Genomic DNA, 26,823 nt, shown 5'->3' on the forward strand with positions numbered 1-26,823 from the left:
TCTGTTTTTATTTTGTACCTCATTTTCTCTTTTCTCTCCTTCTGGGATTGCAAGTACATCTGTTAGTACTCTTAATATTGTCCCACAGGTCCCTGAGACTGTTCTCTCCCACCCACCTCTTCTGTTCTTTAGATTGGGCAATTTCTTTTTCGTTTATTTGTTTGAGCAATTTCTATTAATCTGTCTTCATGTTAACTGACTCGTCATCTTTTTTCATTATGATAATATATTTTTCAATTCTAGAATTTCCATTGGTTCTTTTTTATGTCCTTGAGTATAAGAGTTATTGAAAAGTCCTTGTCTATAATCTAACATCTTGAATTAGCTCAGGGTCAGTCTCTATTCATTGTCTTTTTCTCTTGGGAATGGGCCCCATTTCCTGTTTTTTTTATAGGTTATATCCTGAACATTATGAATGATTCTTTGAAGCTTCTCTGGATTATGTTATGCCCCTTCAAAGAATATTTAGGGGGGGGGCAATTTTATTGCCTGACCCTTTATTGCAGCTTTCTTTATGGTCAGGTGTCATAAATATTCCTTCCTCTCCCCCTAGCACTTCCAGTCCAGTGCCTTACATATGTAGTCTATGTCATGTTAGACCTTTGGATTATTGATAATTAAGTACCATGATAGATTTGTATAGATTATACTTACCCATTTCTTTAAGAGCTAATTGGGTTCTTCTAATATTTTTCATTTTCATCTTTGTTAATAAATTAAAGCCTGAGGAATTTTGTTTCTTCTTCTTTAGGTGCTTTGTACTGTTACATTTGATTCATTAGAATCCAGTATTAAGTCAGACCGAATTATAACAGCCATAAAGTAAGTTCTGTTTTTTGGTTATAATGTTCCAGTTGAAGGTTATGTGTTATATTATTATTATTTATTACTTTTAAAACCCTGTACTTCTTTTTCTCTGATTACATATTAGTAATTTCAAAGGATTTTTTTATTTTTTAACTCATTGGTTGAAACAAATATTGGTAAAGGTTTTAATTATTTAATATAGGTAGGTACTAAAGTTTATTCTATCTCTAGAACCTTTCCTCAGGACAGGTTTCCTGGGTAATCCTGAATAGATAGATTTTTCATTGTAAAAAAGAGAGCAAATAAATAAGCAAGAACTAGTTGCTGAAATGAATCTGGAGGCTGTTACTAAATGAAAAAGCCTTGTCTAATTATTCCAAGGCATATTTGAATTTGTGTTCAGAAATACATGGTTCCCTCTTTTCCTAAAAAGTCAGCAGTAAAATCCTGTAGATCAGTTTTATATAAGAATCCACATTATATCCCCATCAGCATTACTACATCAAAGTCCACTCACTGCCTAACAAGGTTGCTTCCCTTTCCCTGGTTAAGGGTCTCAGAAGACTACAAGACTGCCTCCCTCTTCCTGCTGCCCAACTGATGAAGATAATCCCCAGTATCTTCATGATAGCATACTAATTATTTTTCATGTATCTAATAAAATTAACAGTAAAGCTGTTTGTCTAATGTCAGCAAGTTCATCGTAATCATATTCTTTTGTGGGGGAGCTCTTATACTTTGTGGTGTAAATTTTCATCTGGGCCTAAACTCGGTTGCCCTGCCCTTCTTCACTTTGAATTCTCTTCTGAGAGGCAACATAGCTTCAAACCCTGAAAAGATCTTCGCCTATCAGATCTTCCGATTGCTCTCAGTTAATCATTTCAGTTATTAAACTTCATTTCACATGTTGACTGGGATAAAGAGCATAACTGAGATTTAAATAATGAGTTTATAATATTTAGGATTCTTCCAATAGTTATTATTGCTTAAAAATATATACCTATGGTCTTAGTGTTCAAGGATATTTAAGTGCCTTCTGCATTTAAAGCAAAATTGTTTTCCTAAATCTTTGTAGAATTCAATCAAAAGCCCCAGAAAAATACTGTCTTTGACATACTTCTGATTCTCCTCACTTTCAGTTTCAGATCAACTCTCTTTGATACCCAATTGTGTTTTTTAAAAAAATTCCCTTAAATCTTTTTAAATTTTTTATTGAAATAAATTTTGTATTATGTTTTAAATATTATGTTTTTTTTTGTAGTGGGATAAAAGGTAAAAATTTCATGCTGCACTATGAGGTAAGATGAATTTTTTATTATGAAAAATATTAAGGACAGAGCAAAATTGAAAGAATTTTACAATGCATACCTATATAGCCACTACCTACGTTCTACTATTAACATTTTACTATGCTAGTTTTATCATATACCTTTTAAGGTGAATTTGGGGGCTATTTTATTGCATATAGAAGGGATTTAGAGAGAGAAGTAGAAGCTGTCCAGTCAGCAACTTCCTATTCTGAGGTGTTCATAAAAGTATACACACATTAAAGTATATTGAACAATATTGTTTTAGTTTAAGGAGTTGTACTTACATGTCAAACAAAAGTGGGGCTTTTCAAATAACTGACAAATTACCTTCTCTTTTTTAGTTCATTTATATGTTCATATTTTTACTTAGTTGATTAGTAGTCAAAGAACTGAGGTATTTAATACTAAAGTACTTTATATGAAATTATTATATATAATTGAATTTGTGGTTAACTTTATTCACAACTAATTGTAAAAGTCCAGACATGGCAAAATATTACTTTTAGTATTTGAAGTATTATATAGCAAGTCACTTCACCTTTGAGTGACTGTTGTTGGCTACCAAGAATCCCAGTATCTCAGTTTTGGTGAAACTGCTGTAATTAACAGAGAACACTCAAGTAAAATACATCCTAGAGAATATCCATAAACCTGGTGATTCTCAGAGATCTGGAATCCCTTACAAATATTCTGTTCTGGATATACCCAGATGCTACAGAAGCACATCCTTTACCATGAGCTGAAAAGCACATAGCAGTCTTTTTTAAAAGGGCAGCTGTGAAAAATGTAGTTCTCTGGAAAAGAGATAGGGGTGGGGGTAGGACAAAAATACAGGCTACGTTGTATCATCACATTTTTAAAAATCTTTTTATGTAAAATAAGCTACAGATACTGAAAACCATATAAAAGAAAGGATGGTTTAATCAGTTTTTATAAGACACTCATGTAACCACCACCCAAGTCAGAGAATAGAATTTGCTAATCACCCCAGAACCCGCTGCTGCAATGTTTTTCATCCCAGTCTCAACACTCTTCTTCCCCCCCCCAAAGTGACTATTCTCCTAAGTTTTATAGTAATCACTTGTATTTCTAGTGTACATCTCTAGTTTAGTCTTGTCCATTTTAAATTTTTTGATATTTCTTTAAATCTCTTCTAACCCATAGATTTCTCCTTCATTACATTCTTTTCTTTATAATATGTCTGTTGAAGCCCCAGAACCATTTGAATTGTAGAGTTCACCACAGTCTGGGTGGTACTGATTACACTCAGGGTATAGTTCAGACATTCCTCTGTCCATCTGTCTCCTGCAAATTGACTTAGATCCAGAGGCTTGATCAGATTCATATTCCATTACTCTTCTTAAAAAATATTTTGTTAAAAAAAGAAAAACTGGAATTCATGATTATTATGGGAAATTTCCCAATTTTTTTTTTTAAGAGAGGGAGAGACAGGAAGGGAGAAAGATGAGAAGTATCAACTTGTAGTTGTGTCACTTTAGTTGTCCATTGATTGTTTCTCATACATGCCTTGACTGGGGAGCTCAAGCCAAGCCAGTGATCCCTTGCTCAAGCCAATGACATTTGGGCTTAAGTGAGCAATCATGGATCATGTTGATGATCCCATGTTCAAGCTGGTGACATCATGTTCAAGCTGGCAAGCCCACGCTCAAGCCAGATAAGCCCACACTCAAGCTGACAACTGAGGGGTTTTGAACCTCAGGCTCCCAATTTTTTAAGTGATCACAACTATTCATTTCCCTTTAAGACAATGCATTAGTTAAATAAAAGTTTGTAACCTCTAGCTAAAGCAAAGCCCTTACTAGAAAAGATCTGTTTCTTCAGTATCTTGTTATTGTTAACAATTTAAACATTATAGAAATTTGTGGTATTGATCCCATAACTATTCACTTCCCACCTTGATTCAAATAGACACTAGAAGTACCTACTTTTAGCAATTTGGTATATATTTTAGATGTCTAGACATTATATATATATATATACTATTTTATATTAGCAAAATTGTTCTCTTGTTTTGTAACCTGTTTTACAGGTTACATTTTGGAAATATCTTGGATATCTTTGCATGTCAATTGTATATGTTTTCAGTTTTTCGTTTTGTTTTTTTAAGTTCCCTCCTTATGCAACAAATGAAATTGGCAAAGTCACTGGTGTAAACAGAAGAGAACTTGGGCACGGTGAGTACAAATCTGTTCATTTATATGGTATCCTTACAGAAATTTAGTATATTTTTTGCCATCATTTTTATTTTATTCTAGGTGCTCTTGCTGAGAAAGCTTTGTATCCTGTTATTCCCAAAGATTTTCCTTTCACCATAAGAGTCACATCTGAAGTCCTAGAGTCAAATGGTATGGCACTGAAATATATTTTTCCTAGTCAAAAGACGAGATCCACTATATTCTTAACTTTTCAGAACTAATGTTACATTGTTGCAAGAGAAAAGCTTGTTTAATCATATACTTGCCTGAATCTCTTTTCTTATCTAATTAGATGTTTGAAAGCAGTATAAAACAAATATTTCTCTATATATCTGCTATACTAGATCCAGTTTGAGTTTTTTCCTTATTTTCACAAACCACAGAATAAGGCCAGCTTGAAGAGAGAAAGGACCAAAACAGAATGACCCATTAAGCAGGGGACACCTTGTCACATATCACAGATATAAGTAGACACCACAGAGAGAGGCTGGGTTAAAAGGCTAAATTAAAATAAAAACAAGCCTGACCAGGTGTTGGCACAGTAGATAAGAGTGCTGGCCTGGGATGCTGAGGACCCAGGTTCGAAACCCTGAGGCCACTGGATTGAGCACGGGCACACCAGCATGAGTGCAGGATCATCAGCTTGAGCGTGGGATCATAGACATGAACTCATGGTCACTGGCTTGAAGCCCAACGTCGCTGGCTTGAGTCCAAGGTCACTGGCTTGAGCAAGGGGTCACTGGCTCGGCTGGAGCCCCTCCGGGTCAAGGCACATGTGAGAAAGCAATCAATGAAAAAACAAGGTGTTGAAATGAAGAATTGATGCTTCTCATCTCTCTCCGTCTCTGTCTGTCTCTTTTTCTGTCTTTCTCTCTCTTTTTCTGTCTCACTTTCAAAAAAAAATAAAAAGCAGTCCACAGGTCAAGGCAAGGTATGGTCATTAAAATCAGGAAGGGTACAGAGTTGTCAAAGATGTAGCAGAGAAGATAGGACAGATGGTCATTGATTTTTTTTTTTAAGCAAAAGTAAGCTTAGAATTTAAACTAGAAACTTTCTGTTTTCTACTGGGTATGGCTAGGCTGCTGCTTATGGCCCAGTGTAAGAGCCAAAGCCCTATATCTTTAACTGCCTTCTGATTAAGCAAGAAAATAGGCATGCTGGTTCTTCTGGGAGGATACTTAGAATCAGAACCTCTAGAACAGCTACCCAGTAGGACTTTCTTTTATGATGGAAGTTCTCAATCTCCATGGTATCCATTGAAGAACTAAATAAATTTACTTCAATTTAAATTTAGTAGCCACATATGGCTATTAGCTGTCATCATATTGGGCCATGCAGCTCTATAGTTTGTGGTTTAGGAGAGCCTGCCTTAAGTGCTTTGAAAAAGAAAGAAAATTAAATTTTATATTATAACTGAATATTTATAAGGCAGTAACCAATACTAATTTTGTATATATTTTTTAAATGAGTATATTTTAAAGCAGAATTTTTTTCTTTCTATAGGATCATCTTCTATGGCATCTGCATGTTGTGGAAGTTTAGCACTAATGGATGCAGGTAAAAGAATTATGTCTCAAAATTTCTAATGCTTTATATATATTTGATTAATATAAAATTTCTTCAAAATTGGATATTAGTAAGACTTGGAGAAGTCAGATTATTGATTACCAAACCAGAACAGAAGCACAATAGTTACAAAGTGCAACTTCAACTATACAGATATCTGCTGGAATTCTTATTTTTTGGCTAAAAGAAGTACACTGAAATTATTTACTTGCCTTGGTGACTGAGTGAGCTGTCACCCTCCAAAAGTTGGAGAGCTCCATAGTTGATTCTATTCACCAGAGAAGTCTGGATTAGCAAGCAGAAGTAGCAGGACCAATAAGGGAAAATAACCATGTAGTCTTCCCATCAATTTATATAAGTTGTGAGAAGAATAATATCACTTATAGGGTGTACACAGAATTTTAGGAGGAAGACTGCAGTTGGTTCAGTATAATCTGTGGGTCTGAAACACCATAAGGGAAAGAGAGAATGTTTAAGAAGCTCTGATAACAATTATTGCCAAATAGTTACCAATGATGCTATTCAAGAAGTAGAAAAGGAACCCAAAGTCACTTAAGAGACCACACAGGAGTTCCCTATAAGCTTGTATACACATTTACAATACAGGTATGAAAGACAGGACAACCTAACCAAGGATGAAATGAAAGAATGGTGTGAATATATATCTAGAAAGATTAAAACTTAAGCCAAAGGGAGGAAAGCTAAAGGCAATTAAAGGAACTTTTCTAGTTGTATTCAGTGGAAGGGAAACATGATGATATTAACATAACTGGTTAATTCCGATTTTCACCGTACATTTACTCAACAAATCTTTAGTGTGTGCCGCCTCTGTGCCAAACACTGATCTAAGCTCTTAGGACACAAAACAAAGTCCCTGTCTGTGTGGAGCTTGAATTCATCAGCCTTCCAATGTCAGATTGGAAAACACAGAACAAATCCTGAAAAAAATTAACTGAAGAGAAATCATAAGAGATTTTTTAACTGTTTTAAATGAATTCAGATCTTTTGATCTAGACAAAAACCCATCCCAAATAATGATGAGAAATTCAGGATGACTGATGTATTTGAGAACTCAGAAACTAGTTAGTAAACCAAGGACACTAAAAGTTCATATTTCTAAAGATAAGAATGGTTTTTTCTGTCAAGCATAGCCCATTGAATCTGAAAATGACTCTTGGCAAGACTCTTAACACATTATAAAAGAGTAATTTATAAGTGAAGAAGACTGTGGAGAGAAGAAACCAGAAGGACCCAAAATAAGTCATGCCAATTGTAAACTCATTTTTTGTTCTCAAAAATATTAACTAGGTTTGGAGTGAGAAGGGAGGGTGCTGCTTATGCAGTGTATCTAGAATTCAACTGTGGCAGTTTATGATCTTTGTATAAACAATGCAGAAATTGAGACTGGATGATAGGTGCACTTTTCATAACTGGTTGAAGGATGAGAAAAGAGGACTGGTTAATTGGTAGGTAGGAGAGGGGTCTCAAGTGGAATACTTAGGATGCATGATCCTTTTCAGTGTTCTCTTTTTGATTTGATTGAGAACCCAGGCCTACTGATAAAAAGGAGTGGGTGACTAATTATTAAATATTTTTGATCCCTGAAAAAAAATCTTAACAGGATTAAAAATATATGGAGACAAGTAAAAAAAAATTAACTTTGATAAGAATGAATGTTCAAGTCCTGTGGGAAGAACCAGCAAAGGGTATGCAATTCAATTCAAACATGGGTACTTGTCATGCACTATGTTAGGCATGTTCTATGCTCTAGGGCTGGGGTCCCCAAACTTTTTACAAAGGGGCCAGTTCACTGTCTCTCAGACCGTTGAAGGGCCAGATTATAAAAAAAATATGAACAAATCCCTATGCACGCTGCACATATCTTATTTTAAAGTAAAAACACAAAATGGGAACAAATACAATATTTAAAAAAAAGAACAAGTAAATTTAAATCAACAAACTGACCAGTATTTCAATGGGAACTATGGGCCAGCTTTTGGCTAATGAGATGGTCAATGTCCGGTTCCATATTTATCACTGCTAGCCGTAACAAGAGATATGACGCACTTCCGGAGCCTTGACACTTGCGTCCTGCATCACCAGAAGTAGTACTGTACGTGAGCGACACAGCGCTTTGTGGCGCCACCACATACAGTATTCCAGGAGCACAGGATGCATCCTGTGCTGACCACCAATGAAAGAGTTGCCCCTTCCGGAAGTGCAGCAGGGGCCGGATAAATGGCCTCAGGAGGCCACATGAGGGCCATAGTTTGGGGACCCCTGCTCTAAGGAAACAACCCCCTTCTTAAAGTTTTTATAGGTGCAAAAACAAACATAAAAATACTAACAGATCAAAGAGATAAAATATGTAACAAGATACAAATATGTACAGCATGTATGAAAAACTAGCTTGAAGGTAATTGGCTTTATGGAGACAGCTACATTTTATCTAGTTTTAAAGACTGAATAGTTGTTGACCAGGCATATTAGGAGTAGGGCCTCTATTTCCTATAAAAGAAACAGTATGTGCAAAGTTAGGAAGCAATATAGTGTGTTTCTGATATTTATTGTAAAGAAGTAGTAAAGTAATGAACTGGAACCAGATTTTAAAGGTCATTGTACTAAGGAGTTTGAACTTAAAGCCAGTATTTCCCAATTTAGTGTTCCATAGGCTGTTGATTATTATATACCATGAAAAAAAAATATTCTGTTCTAAAGTACATTGAGCTCAAGCATCGTCCTGGCATGCCATAGGTTGTGGGTTCAATCCTGGTATGGGCACATACAAGAGGCAACTGATGAATACACAACTAAACGCATCAACTAAGTGAAACGAGTTGATACTTTTCTCCTCCCCTCCCCCTTCCTGTTTCCAACCAATGGAAAAATAAAAAATAAAAAATTATTTAACTAGGGTTAAGCGGGTTTACTTATGGGTTAAATAGTTCTTAATACACTAGTGTGACTATGGAATCTCTAGAAATAGGATATGTATTATTTTCCAGATATTTTTTGATCATAGAACATGTATAAAAGTGTCCTGAAAGGAGATCATGAGGGACTTTATATAAAGGAGTTTATATAAAGGGGGTCCTTTTTGGGGGTGTTTTTCCCTGCTAGATGATTTCCTTAAGGGATGCAGTGGGAGAGAATAGGAGCTGGGAGGAGAGATTAAAATCAGGGAATCTAGAAAAGGAGGCTGTTGGCAGGACAAGAAATAATGCTGACTTAAAGAAAAGGAGGAATAATGGATATTTCAATATTTAGGGGAAAGTAGAACTTCCTAAATAGAGGACAAACTAATCAGATCTTTGTGACCTAATGAGATGAGAAATAAGGAAAGAAGTGTTGATTCTGGTATGTGTCTTAGTTGCTTTCAACCAAGATAGGGAATGCAGCATTTATTGGATGTGATTAAATTTTGAACATATACATATATATATATAATTTTTTTAAGGTACATTGGAGACATTTAGCTGGATATATCCAATGTACAGATTGGCTATACATCTTCAAAGCTTACCAAAGATAATAAAAAGAAGGGATAGATTTTTTTTAATTTATTTATTAGAGTGACACTGGTTAACATAATTATACAGGTTTCAAGTGATTTTCAATCACCTTATAGATGATATTTAGAACCATGGGCATAAATAAATGAGATGCTTGGAGAATGAGATCTGTACCACACTCCATATTACACCAAATAAGTTACAAATAATCAAAATTTTAACATTTTTTTTAATTACCAAATCTTAAAGGGGTAAAACCTTTCTAAGCAAAAACCAGGAACCATAATTTTATATAACTTAAAATTCTGTATAGGAAAAAAAAATCACTATAAAGTCAACAGACTAAAAACTGTATTTTATATTAAATAACATTGTACATTTATATTTAAGAAAGATCTATTCATAGCAAAAGAGCTCTTGTGAAGCAGTAAGAAAGAAACTAATAACCAAGAAGTGGTTTAAGGGCATGAACAGGTAGTTCACACAAAATAAATAATAATAATAAGTGGTTTATAAACATGGAAAAGTTTAATCTCACTCATAAAAACAAGTCAACTTAACACATTGTTGACCAGCAATTTTACACAGAAGTTATCTCATGTCACTGGCTATTTTTTTGTAATTGAGTATGAAAGTGAAACAATCTAAATAAACTTCAGTATATTTATTTATAATGAATTTAAATGAAGCTTTGTACATATCTGCTACATATTATATTTTATACATATTATATATTTTAGTAATTTTGGGGGGTGTGGTATACCATATAGCAATCACCTACATGTAATGGTACACAACATGTTTTGCAAATATTTATATATCTGGTTTCGCTGTGCTCTCCTTTTGAAACACAGACTTTACACATTCTAGTTGGATTTTTTTTTATACCAGTGACTATTTTTTCTACAAAGGGTCTTTTAGTTGCCCTGAAAGCCTAAAAGGTGAATCAATGTAAAGAGCTCTGTTAAAAGTACCAGAAGAAGTGTTAGGTTCTGAGCTGCACTCATTTGAACCGGCAGAGATCCATTCCCAAGCTACTTCAAGTAGAAATTTTTTGTATCTTATTTTGTCTATTGTAAGTTACAGTAAAGTTTGAATGCATTGAATAAAGCGCAATTGATCAGAAAGATGCTACTTTTTTAGACCACTTTTTACTTTTTCGAAAGATACTGCTGTTCACCAAATATTGGTCTGCTTGATCGACTCCTTTCATGTATTTGTTGTAGTCTAATGTGCACGCAAGTTTTAAACTATATCTTCCGTAGAATTTTTTTTGCTTTCCAGTTGTTTTCATAGAGGCATTGTGGATAGTTGATGTCATATTCAGTAGTCTTTTATCTTTCCATGATAGAAGGACAATGGGTCCTTTCCGTAAAAACATCATTTCCCCTCTTTGAAGATTCTTTGACTTTTCTTTTAGTACCTTTGGCAAGCCACAGTTTTCTCTTATGGTACCACAAATTAAATGTTTTCTTTTCTAATAATATTTCAGCTGTAGAAACGCTGTTGTAGTAATTATCCTCGTATACATGATGCCAAGAATCAAGATATGGCTCTAAGACAGATAATATAGTTTCTTGCAGCCTTTTGCCTTCACCCGAATAAATCTCGAAGGTGCAAATGTATTTACTTTTGCTTTCACAAAGCATTATCACTAAAATCCTGTATTTTATTATTTTTGCCAGATTATATGTTCTGAAGCTGATACGTCCTCTGTATGGTGACATTCCTTCATCTAGGGCTAACTCCTGCTTGGGTACATACAAAGACTGAAATTTTGGAAGAAAGTAATCCAAAAGAGGCCTAATTTTATACAGTCTGTCTTTATTATATGGATTTTGTAAATTATCACTAAGATGGAAAAATGTAAGAATTTGCTTGAACCTTTTTCTGCTCAGTTTTAGGAAATATTGGAGCTTCAACCAAAGGGTCCATTGACCAGTAATCCCTCCAATGTGATTTTTCCGTTTGTCCCATCAATACCAACAAACTGAGAAACTTCTTTAAATTGGTATTGGTAACTTTTATCCATGGTACAGTTTTAGTAGATTTTTTGTAAAATTGTCCCATTTGGTGGTGGTATAAATTGTTTTGATAAACTAAATCAAAAAAATCATCACTAAAAAGTAATTCCGTCACTTCCCTGATGCTCCGTGGATCACTAAGGTCAGCAGTTACACCTGAAATATTTGAATAATCCTCCAAAGTTGGTGTAATATCATTTTCAGTCCACTCTTCTACAAAATCACTTTCACTATCAGATTTTATTACATTTCTTTTTTGTTGTTTTGGTGGTCTAATATCTGACTCATTACTGTCTTCCAATAAACTATCAATTTCTACGTCACTACAGTATATTTCAAAATCACTCAGACAATCAGATAAAGTGTCTGCATATAATTCATTGAAAAGTTCTTCACTTTCATGATCCATCATGGTTGAAACTTTTGTAATACTATAATTGCGATAAAAACCTAAATATCAAGAAAAGTCACTTTTTTTTTTTGTATTTTTCTGAAGTTGGAAACAGGGAGGCAGTCAGACAGACTCCCGCATGCGCCCGACTGGGATCCACCTGGCATGCCCACCAGGGGGCGATGCTCTGCCCATCCAGGGCGTCGCTCTTTTGCATCCAGAGCCATTCTAGTGCCTGAGGCAGAGGCCATGGAGCCATCCCCAGCGCCCGGGCCAACTTTGCTCCAATGGAGCCTTGGCTGCGGGAGGGGAAGAGAGAGACAGAGAGGAAGGAGAGGGGGAGGGGTGGAGAAGCAGATGGGCACTTCTCCTGTGTGCCCTGGCCGGGAATCGAACCTGGGACTCCTGCATGCCAGGCCGACGCTCTACCACTGAGCCAACCGGCCAGGGGAAAAGTCACTTTTTTTATAATAAATTGAACACAACGAAGAAAGATTTTACAATATCCTTCACGTATGTTCAAACTGAGCAGTTAGAAGACAGTTCAAGTTTAGACGGCTTGGCTCAATGCTGATTGTTTTTGTTTACCTTACCTTTGATTTTACAGTCTCATGCCTGGAGGAGTGGGAAGAAAAGGAGCCCACATGAGAATATAGAATGGTGTGCTGTTTTTCGAACTTCGACGCTCAGGGCAAAGTCACAAATACAATAATCCTGTATTATGTTGAGTTTGAAAAATTGAAATAGCTAATGCAGGTGCAAACATGAGTTAACTCATGAGCGGTCAACAATGTGTTAAAAAGAATAGCTACCATTTTTACCCTTTAGATAGTCAAGAGTTAACAAGAGTGTAGAACAGCAGGCACGAACATATACTGCTGGTGAAAGTATAAAATGCTATACTCTTTGGAAGACAATTTGACAGTAAAGCAAACATAAATTCACACACCCTTTGACTCAGGAATCCCACTTCTGTTGTGTGACTTATAAACCATATGATAAGTACTACGCAGCCATACAAGAGTAAGGTAAAGTTGTTTTGTGTCAATATCCAAGGTGCTAAGTGAAAAAAAACAAGATGCAGAATACAGAATGCATTTAGTATGCTCCATTGGTAAAGAAAGAAAATGAAAGATTACACTTATATTTATACTTGTGCAGAGAAATTTTCAGGGAGGATACACAAAAGATCTACTGATGGCTCTCATGAAGAGGTGGACTGAGGGGTCTAGGCTGGAAGGGTTTACCAAAAGCATGCTTACTTTTCAAAAGGAAAAAGGAAAAGAAGGCACCAAAAGCAAAAAGGCAAAGAAACATATTACCTTAAGAGATAAGTTTACTATTATTAGGGGTTTGTGCCAATAACAGTGATTACCTGCTAGAATTGTTTTAAGGGGCTTTTATTACATGTTTATGTAAAAATGAGATAGTCAGATGACTTAAGACCTTTCCAAGTTAGAGTTGGTGCCTGTAAACTTAGAATACCACCCCGCAACATTAAAATGTCAACAAATGATAAGTACATGATATATATACATCACACAAAATTTCTTTAAATTATAGGAGTCCCTATTTCATCTGCTGTCTCGGGTGTGGCAATAGGGTTGGTCACCAAAAACAATACTGACAAGGATGAAATAGAAGATTATCGTTTGCTGACAGATATTCTGGTAAGTATATTCATATTTTCAAATATTGAATGGTAAAGATTACACATACTTTACAAGTATCCTATGCTTAGAAGAATGCTAGGACTCAAGAAATAGTCCTTGTTTTTTCCTTCTCTGTGTATTCTTGGATTTTATAGGGTGTGAGTTAAAAATATTATTACAATGTATCCATAATATAGCCCACTTTAGGAAAATGTATATTATTCCTTATGCATTTAGGGGGAAAACATGATCTAAAAATAGTTATTTTCTGATGAAATACTTGTAACTTAAAAAGCCAAATTGGAAGCAGTTAATGCAGACAATATGTATTTCTTTGTGCCCTGGCCAGCTGGCTCAGTGGTAGTGTCCACCCAGCATGTGAACATCCCAGATTTGAGTCCCTGTCAGGGCAAACAAGCTCCCATCTGTTTCCTAATCCCTCCCCCTTTGGCTTCTCTCTCTGTCTGTCTCTTTTTCTCTCTCCCTCCCTCTTCCCCCTCTCCTGCAACCATGGCTCCATTGGAGCCAGTTGGCCCCAGGCTAAGGATGGCTTCATGGCCTCTGCCTCAGAGGATAAGAAGAGCCAGATGCTCCCCAGATGGGCAGAGCATCGCCCCTTAGTAGACTTGCTGGTGGATCCCGGTCGAGGCACATGCAGGAGTCTGTCTCTGCCTCCTCTCCTCTCACTGAATAAAAGAAATAAAATAAAAAATGTGTCGTCTTATAGGACATTTTACTTCTAAAGCTATTTTTAAATTTTTTCCCACAATGATGATGAGTGAATTTTGTTTTTGTTTAAAACTGTATCATAATTTTTTAAATTTTTTAAGGGAATTGAAGATTACAATGGTGACATGGATTTCAAAATAGCCGGCACTAATAAGGGAATAACTGCATTACAGGTATTTAAAAACCCATTTTATTTCATTTTTATAATACTTAATAATGTCATGAATCAATATTTATGTGATTTTTTTGGCTTTTCCTTGTTAGGCTGATATTAAGTTACCTGGAATACCATTAAAAATTGTAATGGAGGCCATTCAACAAGGCTCAGGTAACCCAAGCCAATGTGCCTCATTCTCCTTTCATCACTGTCTAGTTTGTTAATGGAGCTATAATTTCTGGTAGGCTTATTATACTGTATTGCTTTAGAAAGTGAGATTTCATGTAACACTCTAGATCAAGAAGCATCATTAGGCACATGAGTAAACACCAAAGTAGGAGACCAGTGAAAAGTCAACTTTTACAAATTAAGTAACTATCCAAGATAGGATTTATAGAGAAGAAAATACAAGTAGGACTGTCAAGGTAACTGGGATGTGAAGAGCTTTGATTAAACTGAAGAATTTGAATTTTATGCCATAAAAACTAAGAATACTGCTGTTATACCTCATCATATTTAATGTATGTAATTATAATTTTTATTGTGTTTTTAATCTTTCATAGTGGCAAAGAAGGAGATATTACAAATTATGAACAAAGTTATTTCAAAACCTCGGGCATCTAGAAAAGAAAATGGACCTGTTGTAGGTAATACATTAAAATTATTATTTATTTCATGATAAGGTAAATATTAATATCTGAACACATATTACTATTTTTCAATATTTTTAACTCCATATACAAAACAAAACTTTTGAATACTTTAAATTTGATGGAATGAATATTATTGACTTTAGAACTTGCAGTAATTTTAGTCAAGTAACAAATTGTCTATTTCATACCGAAATATTTTACGTGTCTAGATCAAAAGTAAAAATCTTAAATTACCAATAATATTTTAGATTTATATATATATATTAAAACCATTTATATTTTTGTCTGTACTACATTTACAGAAACTGTTCAGGTTCCATTATCAAAACGAGCAAAATTTGTTGGACCAGGTGGATACCATTTAAAAAAACTTCAGGCTGAAACAGGTCAGTGTTGTATGAAGTTTGGGTTTTTAATTTAATTCTAGGCCGTGTAAGTTTGTCATTTCATTTCTATTGTGTTGCTCCTAAAATCGAACAGTTAGAAAAATTTAGTTTTTCACTTTAGAGGAGTTTTGCTTTAATTTTCTCTTACAATTACTTCTGCTGTTTTTCATGCAGTATTATTTACTCTTATTTAAAGATTACGTGTAGGAATAGTATGCTTTAATTTTTTTTTCTGGAAGCAGTCTTTGGTTTACCTAGTACTTACCAGCTTCGAGGATATTGAAGGAGAGTGAGCTGAGTCATCTTAGCCAGTTAAGATTGAAAAATTGACATGATTTCGTCCCTCATCCATCTCTTTACCACTCTAAAGGATAAGAGAAAGAAGAAAAGGTGAGGAAAGAGTTCTAGTTAGTTTCTACTCATAACTGAGAACAAAACTAAATCCTCAACAATTATAACTTACATGCTTTATCCCATCCAAGTATGGGGTGCAAGAAAAAGGGGACTCTGCCTAGCACAATGTTGGAAACGTAGCAGCGGTACAGTGTGTATTTGTTGGTAACTAAATCCCTCCATTCCTCAAGCATTTATTAAATACAGCACAACCATTCGCAGCTTACCATTTGCTATATTCCACTCACATCTACTTATAAGACTAGTCTCCACTGGAATGAGCAAGTTAACTTATATATGTTAAATTATCTTTTTAAAAGGTGTAACCATTAGTCAGGTAGATGAAGAAACATTTTCTGTATTTGCACCAACACCCAGTGCTATGCATGAAGCAAGAGACTTCATTACTGAAATCTGCAAAGATGATGTAAGTACAAATCTTATAACAGTTACTGTTTTCTACTTTTTTGTTGCTATTTTCTTTTTTTTCAGTATCCGTTGTTTTATTAGCAAACATGCCTATATGTTTGAACGGTAGGAGTGTTGGGAATAGAATTTTCAGTTATCCTCAACAATCTAGATCACATTTATATCACTTCTTTTAGCATACCTCACAGGATGAAAGCAACGTGACGAGGTCCATGCAACATTACTTGGACTTTATTCCAAGGCATCTAGCTTCCATGTATAAGTTGTATCTCTAACATTCCCTTCCTGGCAGCCAAGGTAGATAGATGAAGGTCAGGGCAATTCTGAATTTTCCGTGGAATTAACCAAGCTCATCAGGAATGTGATATTTCAGACCACTTAATAGCTATTTTCTTAATGAATCTTATGGCTTATTTTGCACTTACAGCAAGAGCAGCAGTTAGAATTTGGAGCAGTATATACCGCCACAATAACTGAAATCAGGTAATATCAAATAAAACACTCTGCTGGGTTTTTTAAAATAATATTTATATAACAAGCCCTTATTAACTCATATATGTTTGTTTTATTTACTTTGAAATAACGTTTAGATTTTACATAGTTACCATATAATCATTATTTTAAAGTATAATTTTATTTTCTACAAAAGTGTGTAGGTAGATTTTCAGTAACATTGGTTCTGTAATTGTAATTATGATTAACAGAGTTCTCTAACTGAATTGTTTAACCAAATTTATCTTTTTTTAATTGATTTTTAGAGAAAGAGAAACAAAGATTTGCCATTCCACTTATTTATGCATTCATTGATTGATTCTTGTATGTGCCCTGACTGAGGATTGAACCTGGATCCTTGGCGTATTGGGATGATGCTCTAACTAACTGAGCTACCTGGCCAGAGCCCCAAATGTAGCTTTTTAATTTTCCAGTAAACAATTAAAAAGTCCAAAATAGATTTAGCAATATTTGCATTTCCTGTCTGCTTTTTCCTTTTATTTTTTCATGGTTTCTTGTTGGTTTGTTTTAAAGATAGTACTATTAAACGCCTATATAGTACATTAGATCAGAAAATCCTATTTTAAGAAAAAAAGAAATTGCCTGACCAGGTGGTGGCACAGTGGATAAAGCGCTGGCCTGGGATGCTGAGGACCCAGGTTTGAAACCCCAAGGTCACCAACTTGAGTGAGGGCTCACTAGATTGAGCATGGGGTCACTGACTTGAGCATGGAATCGTAGACATGACCCCATGGTTGCTGGCTTGAAGCCCAGGATTGCTGACTTGAGCCCAAGGTCGCTGGCTTGAGCAGGGTGTCACTGGCTCAGCTGGAGCCCCCCAGTCAAGGCACGTAAGAGTAAGCAATCAATGAACAACTAAAGTGCCACGAGAAAGGCAGTGGGATAATTTAATATCACATGTGAAAACTAACAAATGGCCTATTTTAAACTACAGAATATAAGAGAAATGTTTCAATAAAATAAGTGTCCGTTTATCTAATCCCCTTCCTTAAATCGCTATGTAAAATAAGGTTGATGATAATTCTTAAAATATTTCATGTCATTTCAAAGTTTTTGGAAAATATTATGAAGAGAAATACAGATATTTTAAAAGCTTCTCTGCACATTTTTCTTTTATCTTTTCTCTGTCCTTTTATACACAGTATTTAAATATAGGGTATATTTTCTTTTTTCTTTCTTTTGAGAGAGAGGGAGAGAGGGTGAGTAGCTGCCTTCACATTAGTTGTACATGGAGCTTCTCGTACGTGTCTTGTCCAGGGTTTTGCCAATGTCCCCTTTCTCAAGCCAGTGACCTTGGGCTTTTCATGCCAGTAATCTTTGGGCTGAAGCTGGTGAGCTATGGGATCGTGTGGACGATCCCCCACTCAAGGCAGGGACCCCACACTGACAAGCCCGCACTCAGAGCTAGTAGCCTCAAGGTTTAGAACCAGTGATCTCAGCATTCTGGGTCGATACTTTATCCACTGCACCACCACTGGTGAGGCTAGGGTGGTTTTTTTTAAGTGAAAGGAGGGGAGTAGACAGATTCCCACATGCACTCCCACTAGGATCCATCCGACAACTCCCGTCTGGGGCCAATGCTCAAATCAACCAAGCTATCCTCAGTGCTTGGGGCTGACACTCGAATTAAGCCACTGGCTGTGAGAGAGGGAGAGAGAAAGAAGGGGGAGAAGAAGGGGAAGAGAAGCAGACGGTCTCTTCTCATGTGTGCCCTGCCCAAGGATTGAACCCGGGAGGTCCGCAAGCCAGCCAACACTCTGTCTACTGTGCCAGCTGGCCAGAGTGGGTGTATTTTCAATAACAAAAATAAGTGTCCTTTCTAGATAATCATACTTTTTATAGTTATAAAAATATGCTGCCTGACCTGTGGTGGCATAGTGGATAAAGCATCAATCTGGAACATTGAGGTCGCCAGTTTGAAACCCTGGGCTTGTCCTGTCAAGGCACCTACAGAAACAACTACTACAAGTTGATGCTTCCCACTCCTCCCCAACCCCCCTTTCTCAATCTCTATCTTCTTTCTAAAAAAAAAAAAAAAAAAAGAAATTCTGATTCATTATGTTTGTATACCTTAAACTTATACAATGTTACTGATCAGTTATATCTCAATAAAACTAGAGAAAACAAAAAAGAAAAACATGTATTGGAGGAATGATTTATTTTTTTTACTTTGTTCTCTTGTGAAAACATAATCTCAGTAGCTACATAGATACTTAACGTTTTAACCAGGCCTATTTCTTTTTTGTAGAGACATTGGAGTAATGGTTAAACTATATCCAAACATGACTGCAGTACTACTTCATAACTCACAACTTGATCAACGAAAGGTAAAATAACAACCTAGGAAATTTCACTGATTATTTTAAGGCAGTTTTAAAAAAACAGATCCTGCTTTATGATAACCAGGTATACCAATATGCCTTTTTTTTTTTTTTTTTTTTTTTTTTTTTTTTTTGTATTTTTCTGAAGCTGGAAACGGGGAGAGACAGTCAGACAGACTCCTGCATGCGCCGGACCGGGATCCACCCGGCACACCCACCAGGGGCGATGCTCTGCCCCTCCGGGGCATCGCTCTGTTGCGACCAGAGCCACTCCAGCCCCTGGGGCAGAGGCCAAGGAGCCATCCCCAGCGCCCAGGCCATCTTTGCTCCAATGGAGCCTCGGCTGCAGGAGGGGAAGAGAGAGACAGAGAGGAAGGAGAGGGGGAGGGGTGGAGAAGCAGATGGGCGCTTCTCCTGTGTGCCCTGGCCGGGAATCAAACCCGGGACCTCTGCACGCCAGGCCGACGCTCTACCACTGAGCCAACCGGCCAGGGCCCCAATATGCTTTATTGAATCATCTTTGATTACTCCTTGACTGAAAATACAATGTTTAGCATGCATTATAATCTCATGTACATAATGGGTTTATTCCTGTTTTGTCTGTTTCCTTCTGTTTTATGGATTGTCTGTTTCTGGGCCAGTCATTCTCTATAGCTGTAGATTTTAATATATTGTGAAATATAGGCATTCCTGTTATTCCTCTGCTCCCATGGTTTTCGTGAATATTTTCATATTCTGCCTATGAAGTATATTAAAGACTAAATAAATTTAAAGATATCCTAAGAATTATCTTGCCATGATCGATTGGTCAAGAAAATTGGGAAAGCAGGGTTACATCTATTTTAAGTAACTGCTATGTGTTGACTTTAGAATGTTATACCACCTCAGAATATTTGAGTGTTTTTATTCCTTATGGGAGGAGAAACAAGTATCTGTGGTAAGCAATGTAAAACCTTTTGTCAGCAGCATCTTTGTCATTTTTGGTTTTCCATATTAGGCCAGTAGTGGGAAAAATGTACAGTTCTCATCAACCTAGAAAATTTCTCTGACTTGGGTGGTGGTTACATGGGTGTCTTATAAAAACTGATTAAGCCATCCTTTATTTTATATGGTTTTCAGTATCTGTATTTTATTTTACACAAAAAGATTTTTTTTAATGTGATGATACAACATACCCCTTATTTTTGTCCTACCCACATCCCTACCTCTTTTACCAGAGAACTATATTTTTCACAGCTGCCCTTTTAAAAAAGACTGCTAGGTACTTTTCAGCTCACGGTCAAGGATGTTTCTGTAGCATCTGGGTATATCCAGAACAGGATATTTGTAAGGGATTCCAGATCTCTGAGAATCACCAGGTTTATGGATATTCTCTAGGATGTATTACATGAAGTGTTCTCTGTTAATTATAGCAGATCCATCAAAATCCCATCTGGATTAACAAGTTCTATCATTTGAATACTCAACTGTAATGTTTCATTCATTGATATAAAAAGATGTCTTCAACCTATTGAATGAAAAAACAAGCTCAAAAGGTCCATTTTTATAAGTGCAGCACACATACACTAAATAGGGAAACATTTGAAGAGATACTTATTGGAGTGTTAGCAATAGTTTATCTACAAGTAAAAAAAAGGGTTTTAGATTATTATCATCTGAATACTTCTGTATTACTTTAGATCTTTATAATTATGATTTTATAATCAGAAAAGCCAATAAAACTACTTTCCACTTGGGAAAAAATGTGTACCACCATAGATATTAAATAATTTTGCAGGACAACTAATAGATTAAAATGTTTTCTTTCAGATTCAACATCCCACTGCCCTAGGACTAGAAGTTGGTCAAGAAATTCAGGTACTGATATTCAACCTTCTAGCGTTGAGTTGTAAATTGTACTTGAAGTTTCAATTTTTTGTTTCAAAACGTAAGTTGGAAGAATTGAGTCAACATTTGTGATTTGTATTATGTATATGCTGTGCTTATTTTAACCTTAGGGTTGCCTAAACAGACTCATTAAGTATTTAAGACAATTCTTTCCCCTCAAAGAGCTTACAATTTAGTTATAATAATAGTCCTCTCTAGAGCTTTAAAAAATACATGAGTAGGTCAATGATGGCTATGCAGTGTCAATGATTTGGGGACAAGACATGGGACCCTGATTAATGTAACTTTGTTAAGGGTTTTGAATGTCATATTTAAGGAATTGAAACTTGAATTACTTCTATACTGTTTGAGGCTACAAGTTTCTGAGTTTGATAAAAGCCATGTTGTTCAGCTCTAGAACTGATAAGAAAATTGATTTTTTATAGTCCAACAAGTAGATGAAAGAACTTGACAGCCTGGGGTTGGTTGGTTTGGTTTTATGTTTTTTGGGGGTTTTTTGCTACACCACATTCTGTTTCTTATACTTAATTCCCATGATCTGAATAACTGTGGCTTCTAATTTATTCCCAATCTGTAGTCCCATTGTTCCAGTAACCTATAGGGAAAGATGAAAACTAAGACATAATATCGCTGTATAAGATTTTTTAAAAATATATCATAAGGTACTTAAAAACTGCCACATTTCTCCCTGACTTTCATTGTCTAAGATTGAGCCAAATAACCTCCAATGTGATAGTCCTTTGAGCAGTAGTCTGAGTGACCTAAGCATAATCCTGTATAGTTGATGAGACGCAGTTAGTCTCAGATATCCCTTGTCTAGAATCATTCACCATGACTCTCACGGTTCTTCTGGTATAGGGACCTGGCCTGGAGAGACTAAGAAAGCACAGATGAGTCTAACATAAAATAATGGACCTATGAGTAGTACAAACATTCATGTATGCCCTCACTCAAAGGGTTAACAAAAAACTCGCAACTCAAACTTTTAGGCAAACAATGCCCATCTCTTTTCCTTTTTATAATCACTACTTAACCAAATGATATTTGTTAGCATGTACCCTCACTTAGCAATGAGCAAGCAATAATATTAATCAGGCCTGACCTGTGGTGGCGCAGTGAATAAAGCGTCGACCTGGAAATGCTGAGGTCACTGGTTCGAAACCCTGGGCTTGCCTGGTCAAGGCACATATGGGAGTTGATGCTTCCAGCTCCTCCCCCCTTCTCTCTCTCTGTCTCTCCTCTCTCTCTGTCTCTCCTCTCTCTCCCCCTCTCTCTTTCCTCTCTAAAAATGAATAAATAAAATTTAAAAAATAGTAATAATAATATTAATCAGTGCCTTATTTGGACCATGTAATTTAAATATCATTTAATATGGATGTCAATCAATGTGCAATACTTTAAAAGTAATTTTGTTTCTTTAAAACAGGTGAAATACTTTGGACGTGATCCAGCTGATGGAAGAATGAGACTTTCTCGCAAAGTGCTGCAGTCTCCAGCTACAACCGTTGTCAGAACTCTAAATGACAGAAGCAGTATTGTAATGGGAGAGTCTGTTTCGGAGTCATCATCTAATTCTTCCCCATGAAATATTATTTTCAAAGAGAATTAATTCTAGAGTGATATTCTGTAGAGAAAAATTTCAGTAGCATCTTCTAATGTTTAGATTTATATTGAATATATACTATATATCCTAATGATTTATATTAAAATGCTCATTTTACATGTGCCATTTTTTATTTCAAGAGTTACCTATATATATTCCCTTACTCTTATTTACATAAGTCAAATATTTATTATAATTAAACCATTTATATATTTTAGAAAAGATTATCACCCTTTATTTCCTGTAATTCTGAAATACCTGTAAAACTTAGAAATAATCAAATTTGCTACTACTATTCTGGATTTCTTCCTACCTATATACTCTTGGTCATTTTATTCTTTGCTCAACTGTTACTTGCCTACAACTATTTCACAAACTGGAACTTGACATGTTCAAAGCCAGTGCTGCCTTCTTTAGTACAGTTGCCAGACATAGTAAGGAGTTGAGGGAGCTAATCTGATCCATTTTTAATAATTTTTAATAATTGCTGCCTTTTAAATTATAAAATCATAAATGGGATTCTAGAATGAGGTAGTATTGATACATTTTCCAAATTTATAAAATATTTAGGAAATACAGAAAAAGCTTTTACTCATCAAATAGACTATGTCATATTTTGATTGTGTGTGTATGGATGTTCTTAGTATAAGAGGTAGAGAAATCATGATTTTCAGTTAATGCTTAAAACAGTCATGTATAGACACTGTTGATAGAATTTTTAGTAACACCCGTTATAATGTTCATTCTCACCATTTTATATGTCACACTACAATTCCACAAAGTAAACGGCTCATGGAAATCATAATTTATAATATGTAATACTTTTATAAATCTGATAAAATATTTGTAAGTTCAGGACTCAGGGCTAACTAGTTTGTAAAATATTAAAATTTTAACTTGCCAAAGATTTTTAAAATGTGAGTATTTAAGTCAGTAAACATTGATTATATATCTGTAGTATGTAAAATAGCATATTAGGCAGTGTTAATTTCTGAAATACTAAAGAGTAACAAAAATGAAAGATTAAAAGTAAACTTGAGCCTGACCTGTGGTGGCACAGTGGATAAAGCGTTGACCTGGAATGCTGAGGTCGCCGGTTCGAAACCCTGGGCTTGCCTGGTCAAGGCACATATGGGAGTTGATGCTTCCAGCTCCTCCCCCCTTCTCTCTCTCTGTCTCTCTCTCCTCTCTCTCCCTTAATGTCTCTCTCTCTCTCTCTCCTCTCTAAAAATGAATAAATAAAATAAAAAATTTATATAAAAAAAAAAATCATCAGTTAAAAAAGTAAACTTGAATGCTTGGTACATTTGATCTATTTGATAATAGTGACTAAGTTTTTATTCTGTCCTCTAAGACATAGTTTTTAATGACAGAATTTCAGATTTATAATTTGTTTTTCTTAAGTTTTCTATTTTATTTTTCAAAGTGACTCCCAACTGCTAACAATATAAAAAAATGAAGCTAGTTCTTAAACTCTAGAGGCCAGTAGTACCACAAAGGTACAATACTGTTTACCTCACTATCACATTCCACCAAAAAGATCCTATTTCTACTTAAACCAAGAGCCTATATCTGAACTTTTTGTCTTTCTGTCTTTATTCAAATCTTGGTAATTTTTCCTAGTTTCTAATAGTTTTTCTGTGAGTGCTATTAGATTTTTGAAACTAATTTATAATGACTCAAATCAAATGGAACGTCCATCTTTGGTAGTGCAGTATTATAGGTACTTACAAGATGTTTTCCTTCATATTCTTTGTTATTGATACTACCCTGCACATAAATTACAGTCTTTATACAAACATTTTCCTTCCCTTAAGAATATCTTGATTTTCTGGATCTAAAATAGTAGTACAAGTATCAGTATCTTTCTTACTTCAGTTCAGTCAGTCATTGCATTCAACACTTTTTATGTGCCAGGCACTATAATGTGTGATTGGGATGCATCAGTAAACAATACCTAAGTTCCAATATTCACATTCTAGTGAGTGGGAACTGACAGTAAATAAGTATATAAAATGTCAGGTAATGATAGGAGCTTCACAGAGAGGCCCTTATTTCCTACAATGGGAAAACGGCATTTGACAGAGAGCTCTAAAGATATTTGAATGTTCAGCCTAAGGGAGTCTGCTATGCAGACTTAAGGCCTTGGTTGGGAACGCGTGAAGCTCTTCTGAAACATGGGATGGATGCCCCTGAGGATTTGGGCTCTGTAGTCACAACTGTATCTCAGAGTTTGTAGAAGTGGCTCATACCACTAGCAAGTAAGAACACTAACATCCCTCTTTGCAGAAAGACCTCTTCCATTGTTGCTCCCATTTCTAACAGGATTTTTAAAGAAAAAGACTGGATAAGGTGATGGAGTAATAAAAACTACAATTTTAAATAACAATACAGAATGACCTGAGTAGGTAACATTTGAGCAGAGACGAGAATGAAGTGGAAGATGTGCAGCTATTTGGGAAAGTGAATTCCAGATACAGAGAATAACAAGTTCATTCTCAGTATCTTAAGTTTAGAATATAGAGCAGCTTTCTCATTTTATAAATCAGTTTTGAGTCTTTTACTCCTTAATCTTGTGCCTACTCTTCAGAAGTAGAAAGCAAATTTTATTTAAAAATATAAAACAAGAAGAAGATGGCCAGTGCAAGGTGTTATTTGCAAAGCATTTAATCAAGCATGAAGGAATATGCTTGGTTACTGGCTAAGAGAAGGGAGACATTGAGATCATGTGAAAGTTTAACAGGCTTATACAAAATTCCATGCTCATAGGAGCTGAGACTAGTGTGGTATGCAGCGAAAATGGAAAATAGAATACATCTTGGGATCAAGAGATAGAACCAACCTAAGTTACCCTAAAGTGAAAGGGAAATATTTTCACAGAGCCATGAATTTTCTTCACAGAAGCCAAGTTACGCTGCCTGTGGAAGACTTGGAACCAGGAGTATCATCAGGAACTAAGGTAATTCTCCTTCTCCACCTGCCTTTGGAGTTTCACGGCCTCATGTGCTTCCTTCCACACACCAGTTTTATTCTGTGCAAACATTTTCACAGCATGGGGGAAAAGATGGCTGTCCCATAGGAAGTTACCTGGCTCTGAGTTCTAGTTCTGGAGGAGAATATGACAGGCTTTGGGGAAGGTGTCAAACCTAATTAGGACTGCCAGATAAAATAACAGAATGCCAAGTGAAATTCTAATTTCAGGTGAACAAATGTTCAGTGGGAGTATCATGCAATATCTGGGATATATACTTTATTTTTTTTAAAGGGACAGAGAGAGAGTCAGAGAGAGGGATAGACAGGGACAGACAGACAGGAACGGAGAGAGATGAGAAGCATCAATCATCAGTTTTTCGTTAGGACACCTTAGTTCATTGATTGCTTTCTCACATGTGCCTTGACCGCAGGCCTTCAGCAGACGAGTAACCCCGTGCTTGAGCCAGCAACCTTGGGTTTAAGCTGGTGAGCTTTTTGCTCAAGCGGATGAGCCCGCCCTCAAGCTGGCAACCTCGGGGTCTTGAACCTGGGTCCTCCGCATCTCAGTCTGACGCTCTATCCACTGCCCAAGCATCTGGTCAGGCAGGATATATACTTTAAAACTTTATTTGAAATTCAAATATAATTTAGTGTCCTCTTCCATTTCTTCTAGCTGAAAGGCTGTGGCAACTAGGGTTCAATTTCAGCCTAGTCTGACAGATTTAATTGGCCTAATAAGGGAGGAAAGAGATTACACACTGAAGTAATTCAGGTAATAAACTAGCATGTAGGAGCAGGAGCCAGAGGATTACACTTGGACTGGATTTTGGGAGGTGCTAGATCGAGGGGGCTTAAGAGTAAGACTGGAAAATTAAGATTTCACTGACTTGCAATACCTTTGGGAAAGATAGATTTAACCCTAGCCAGAAGCCCAATTGATAAGGCAAACATTGCTAGGGTCACTCTGAAACCTGGAAAAGTGAAGTGGAAATAAACTCACAGCAACTTTTGACTTCTGGAGAAGTTAGCTATTTTGGCAAACCTACTGGCAACTAATTGTTTTGTAACAATTTAGTGTTTTTTAGATGGTCATCTGTAGATGTTTTTGTTCTCCACTTAGCTTTTAACTGTGTATTATGTGCCCTCAACTTCTCATTATCCCTTTGCAAGGCAGTTGTACAACTTCGTTGCCAGCTCTCTGCTATCCTTATTGGCATTGTTTCCCCTTGTATCCTTCATTGTATAAACATTCTCTGCTTTGGGGATGTTGTCCTAGTCAGTACTGGAAAAATCAGTAGTCA

General features: G+C 35.9%; 1 protein-coding gene and 1 long non-coding RNA gene across 4 annotated transcripts in view; one reads left to right on the plus strand and one right to left on the minus strand.

Annotated features, from left to right (window-relative positions):
- PNPT1 (polyribonucleotide nucleotidyltransferase 1) overlaps positions 1-23,448 on the plus strand; it is a 52,480-nt gene extending 29,032 nt beyond the window's left edge. The window contains exons 14-28 of one of the 3 annotated variants that reach the window (XM_066378235.1): positions 752-822; positions 2,069-2,105; positions 4,246-4,312; positions 4,394-4,483; positions 5,837-5,890; positions 13,390-13,496; positions 14,309-14,380; positions 14,472-14,535; positions 14,928-15,011; positions 15,320-15,403; positions 16,117-16,223; positions 16,653-16,708; positions 18,987-19,065; positions 20,869-20,916; positions 22,373-23,448. In XM_066378235.1, coding sequence (XP_066234332.1) covers positions 752-822; positions 2,069-2,105; positions 4,246-4,312; positions 4,394-4,483; positions 5,837-5,890; positions 13,390-13,496; positions 14,309-14,380; positions 14,472-14,535; positions 14,928-15,011; positions 15,320-15,403; positions 16,117-16,223; positions 16,653-16,708; positions 18,987-19,065; positions 20,869-20,916; positions 22,373-22,531 — 1,179 coding nt within the window. In that variant the 3' untranslated portion in view covers positions 22,532-23,448. The remainder of the gene's footprint in view (positions 1-751; positions 823-2,068; positions 2,106-4,245; positions 4,313-4,393; positions 4,484-5,836; positions 5,891-13,389; positions 13,497-14,308; positions 14,381-14,471; positions 14,536-14,927; positions 15,012-15,319; positions 15,404-16,116; positions 16,224-16,652; positions 16,709-18,986; positions 19,066-20,868; positions 20,917-22,372) is intronic. The other 2 variants (XM_066378233.1, XM_066378236.1) reach the window with 2 other exon arrangements.
- The window catches only part of LOC136400892 (uncharacterized), a 49,953-nt gene that overhangs the window by 15,278 nt on the left and 7,852 nt on the right, over positions 1-26,823 (minus strand). The window contains exon 2 of the long non-coding RNA XR_010750424.1: positions 15,669-15,767. This is a non-coding gene — a long non-coding RNA (uncharacterized lncRNA). The remainder of the gene's footprint in view (positions 1-15,668; positions 15,768-26,823) is intronic.

This window comes from Saccopteryx leptura, chromosome 3 (assembly GCF_036850995.1).
Source record: "Saccopteryx leptura isolate mSacLep1 chromosome 3, mSacLep1_pri_phased_curated, whole genome shotgun sequence".
NCBI classification, from domain to species: Eukaryota; Metazoa; Chordata; class Mammalia; order Chiroptera; family Emballonuridae; genus Saccopteryx; species Saccopteryx leptura.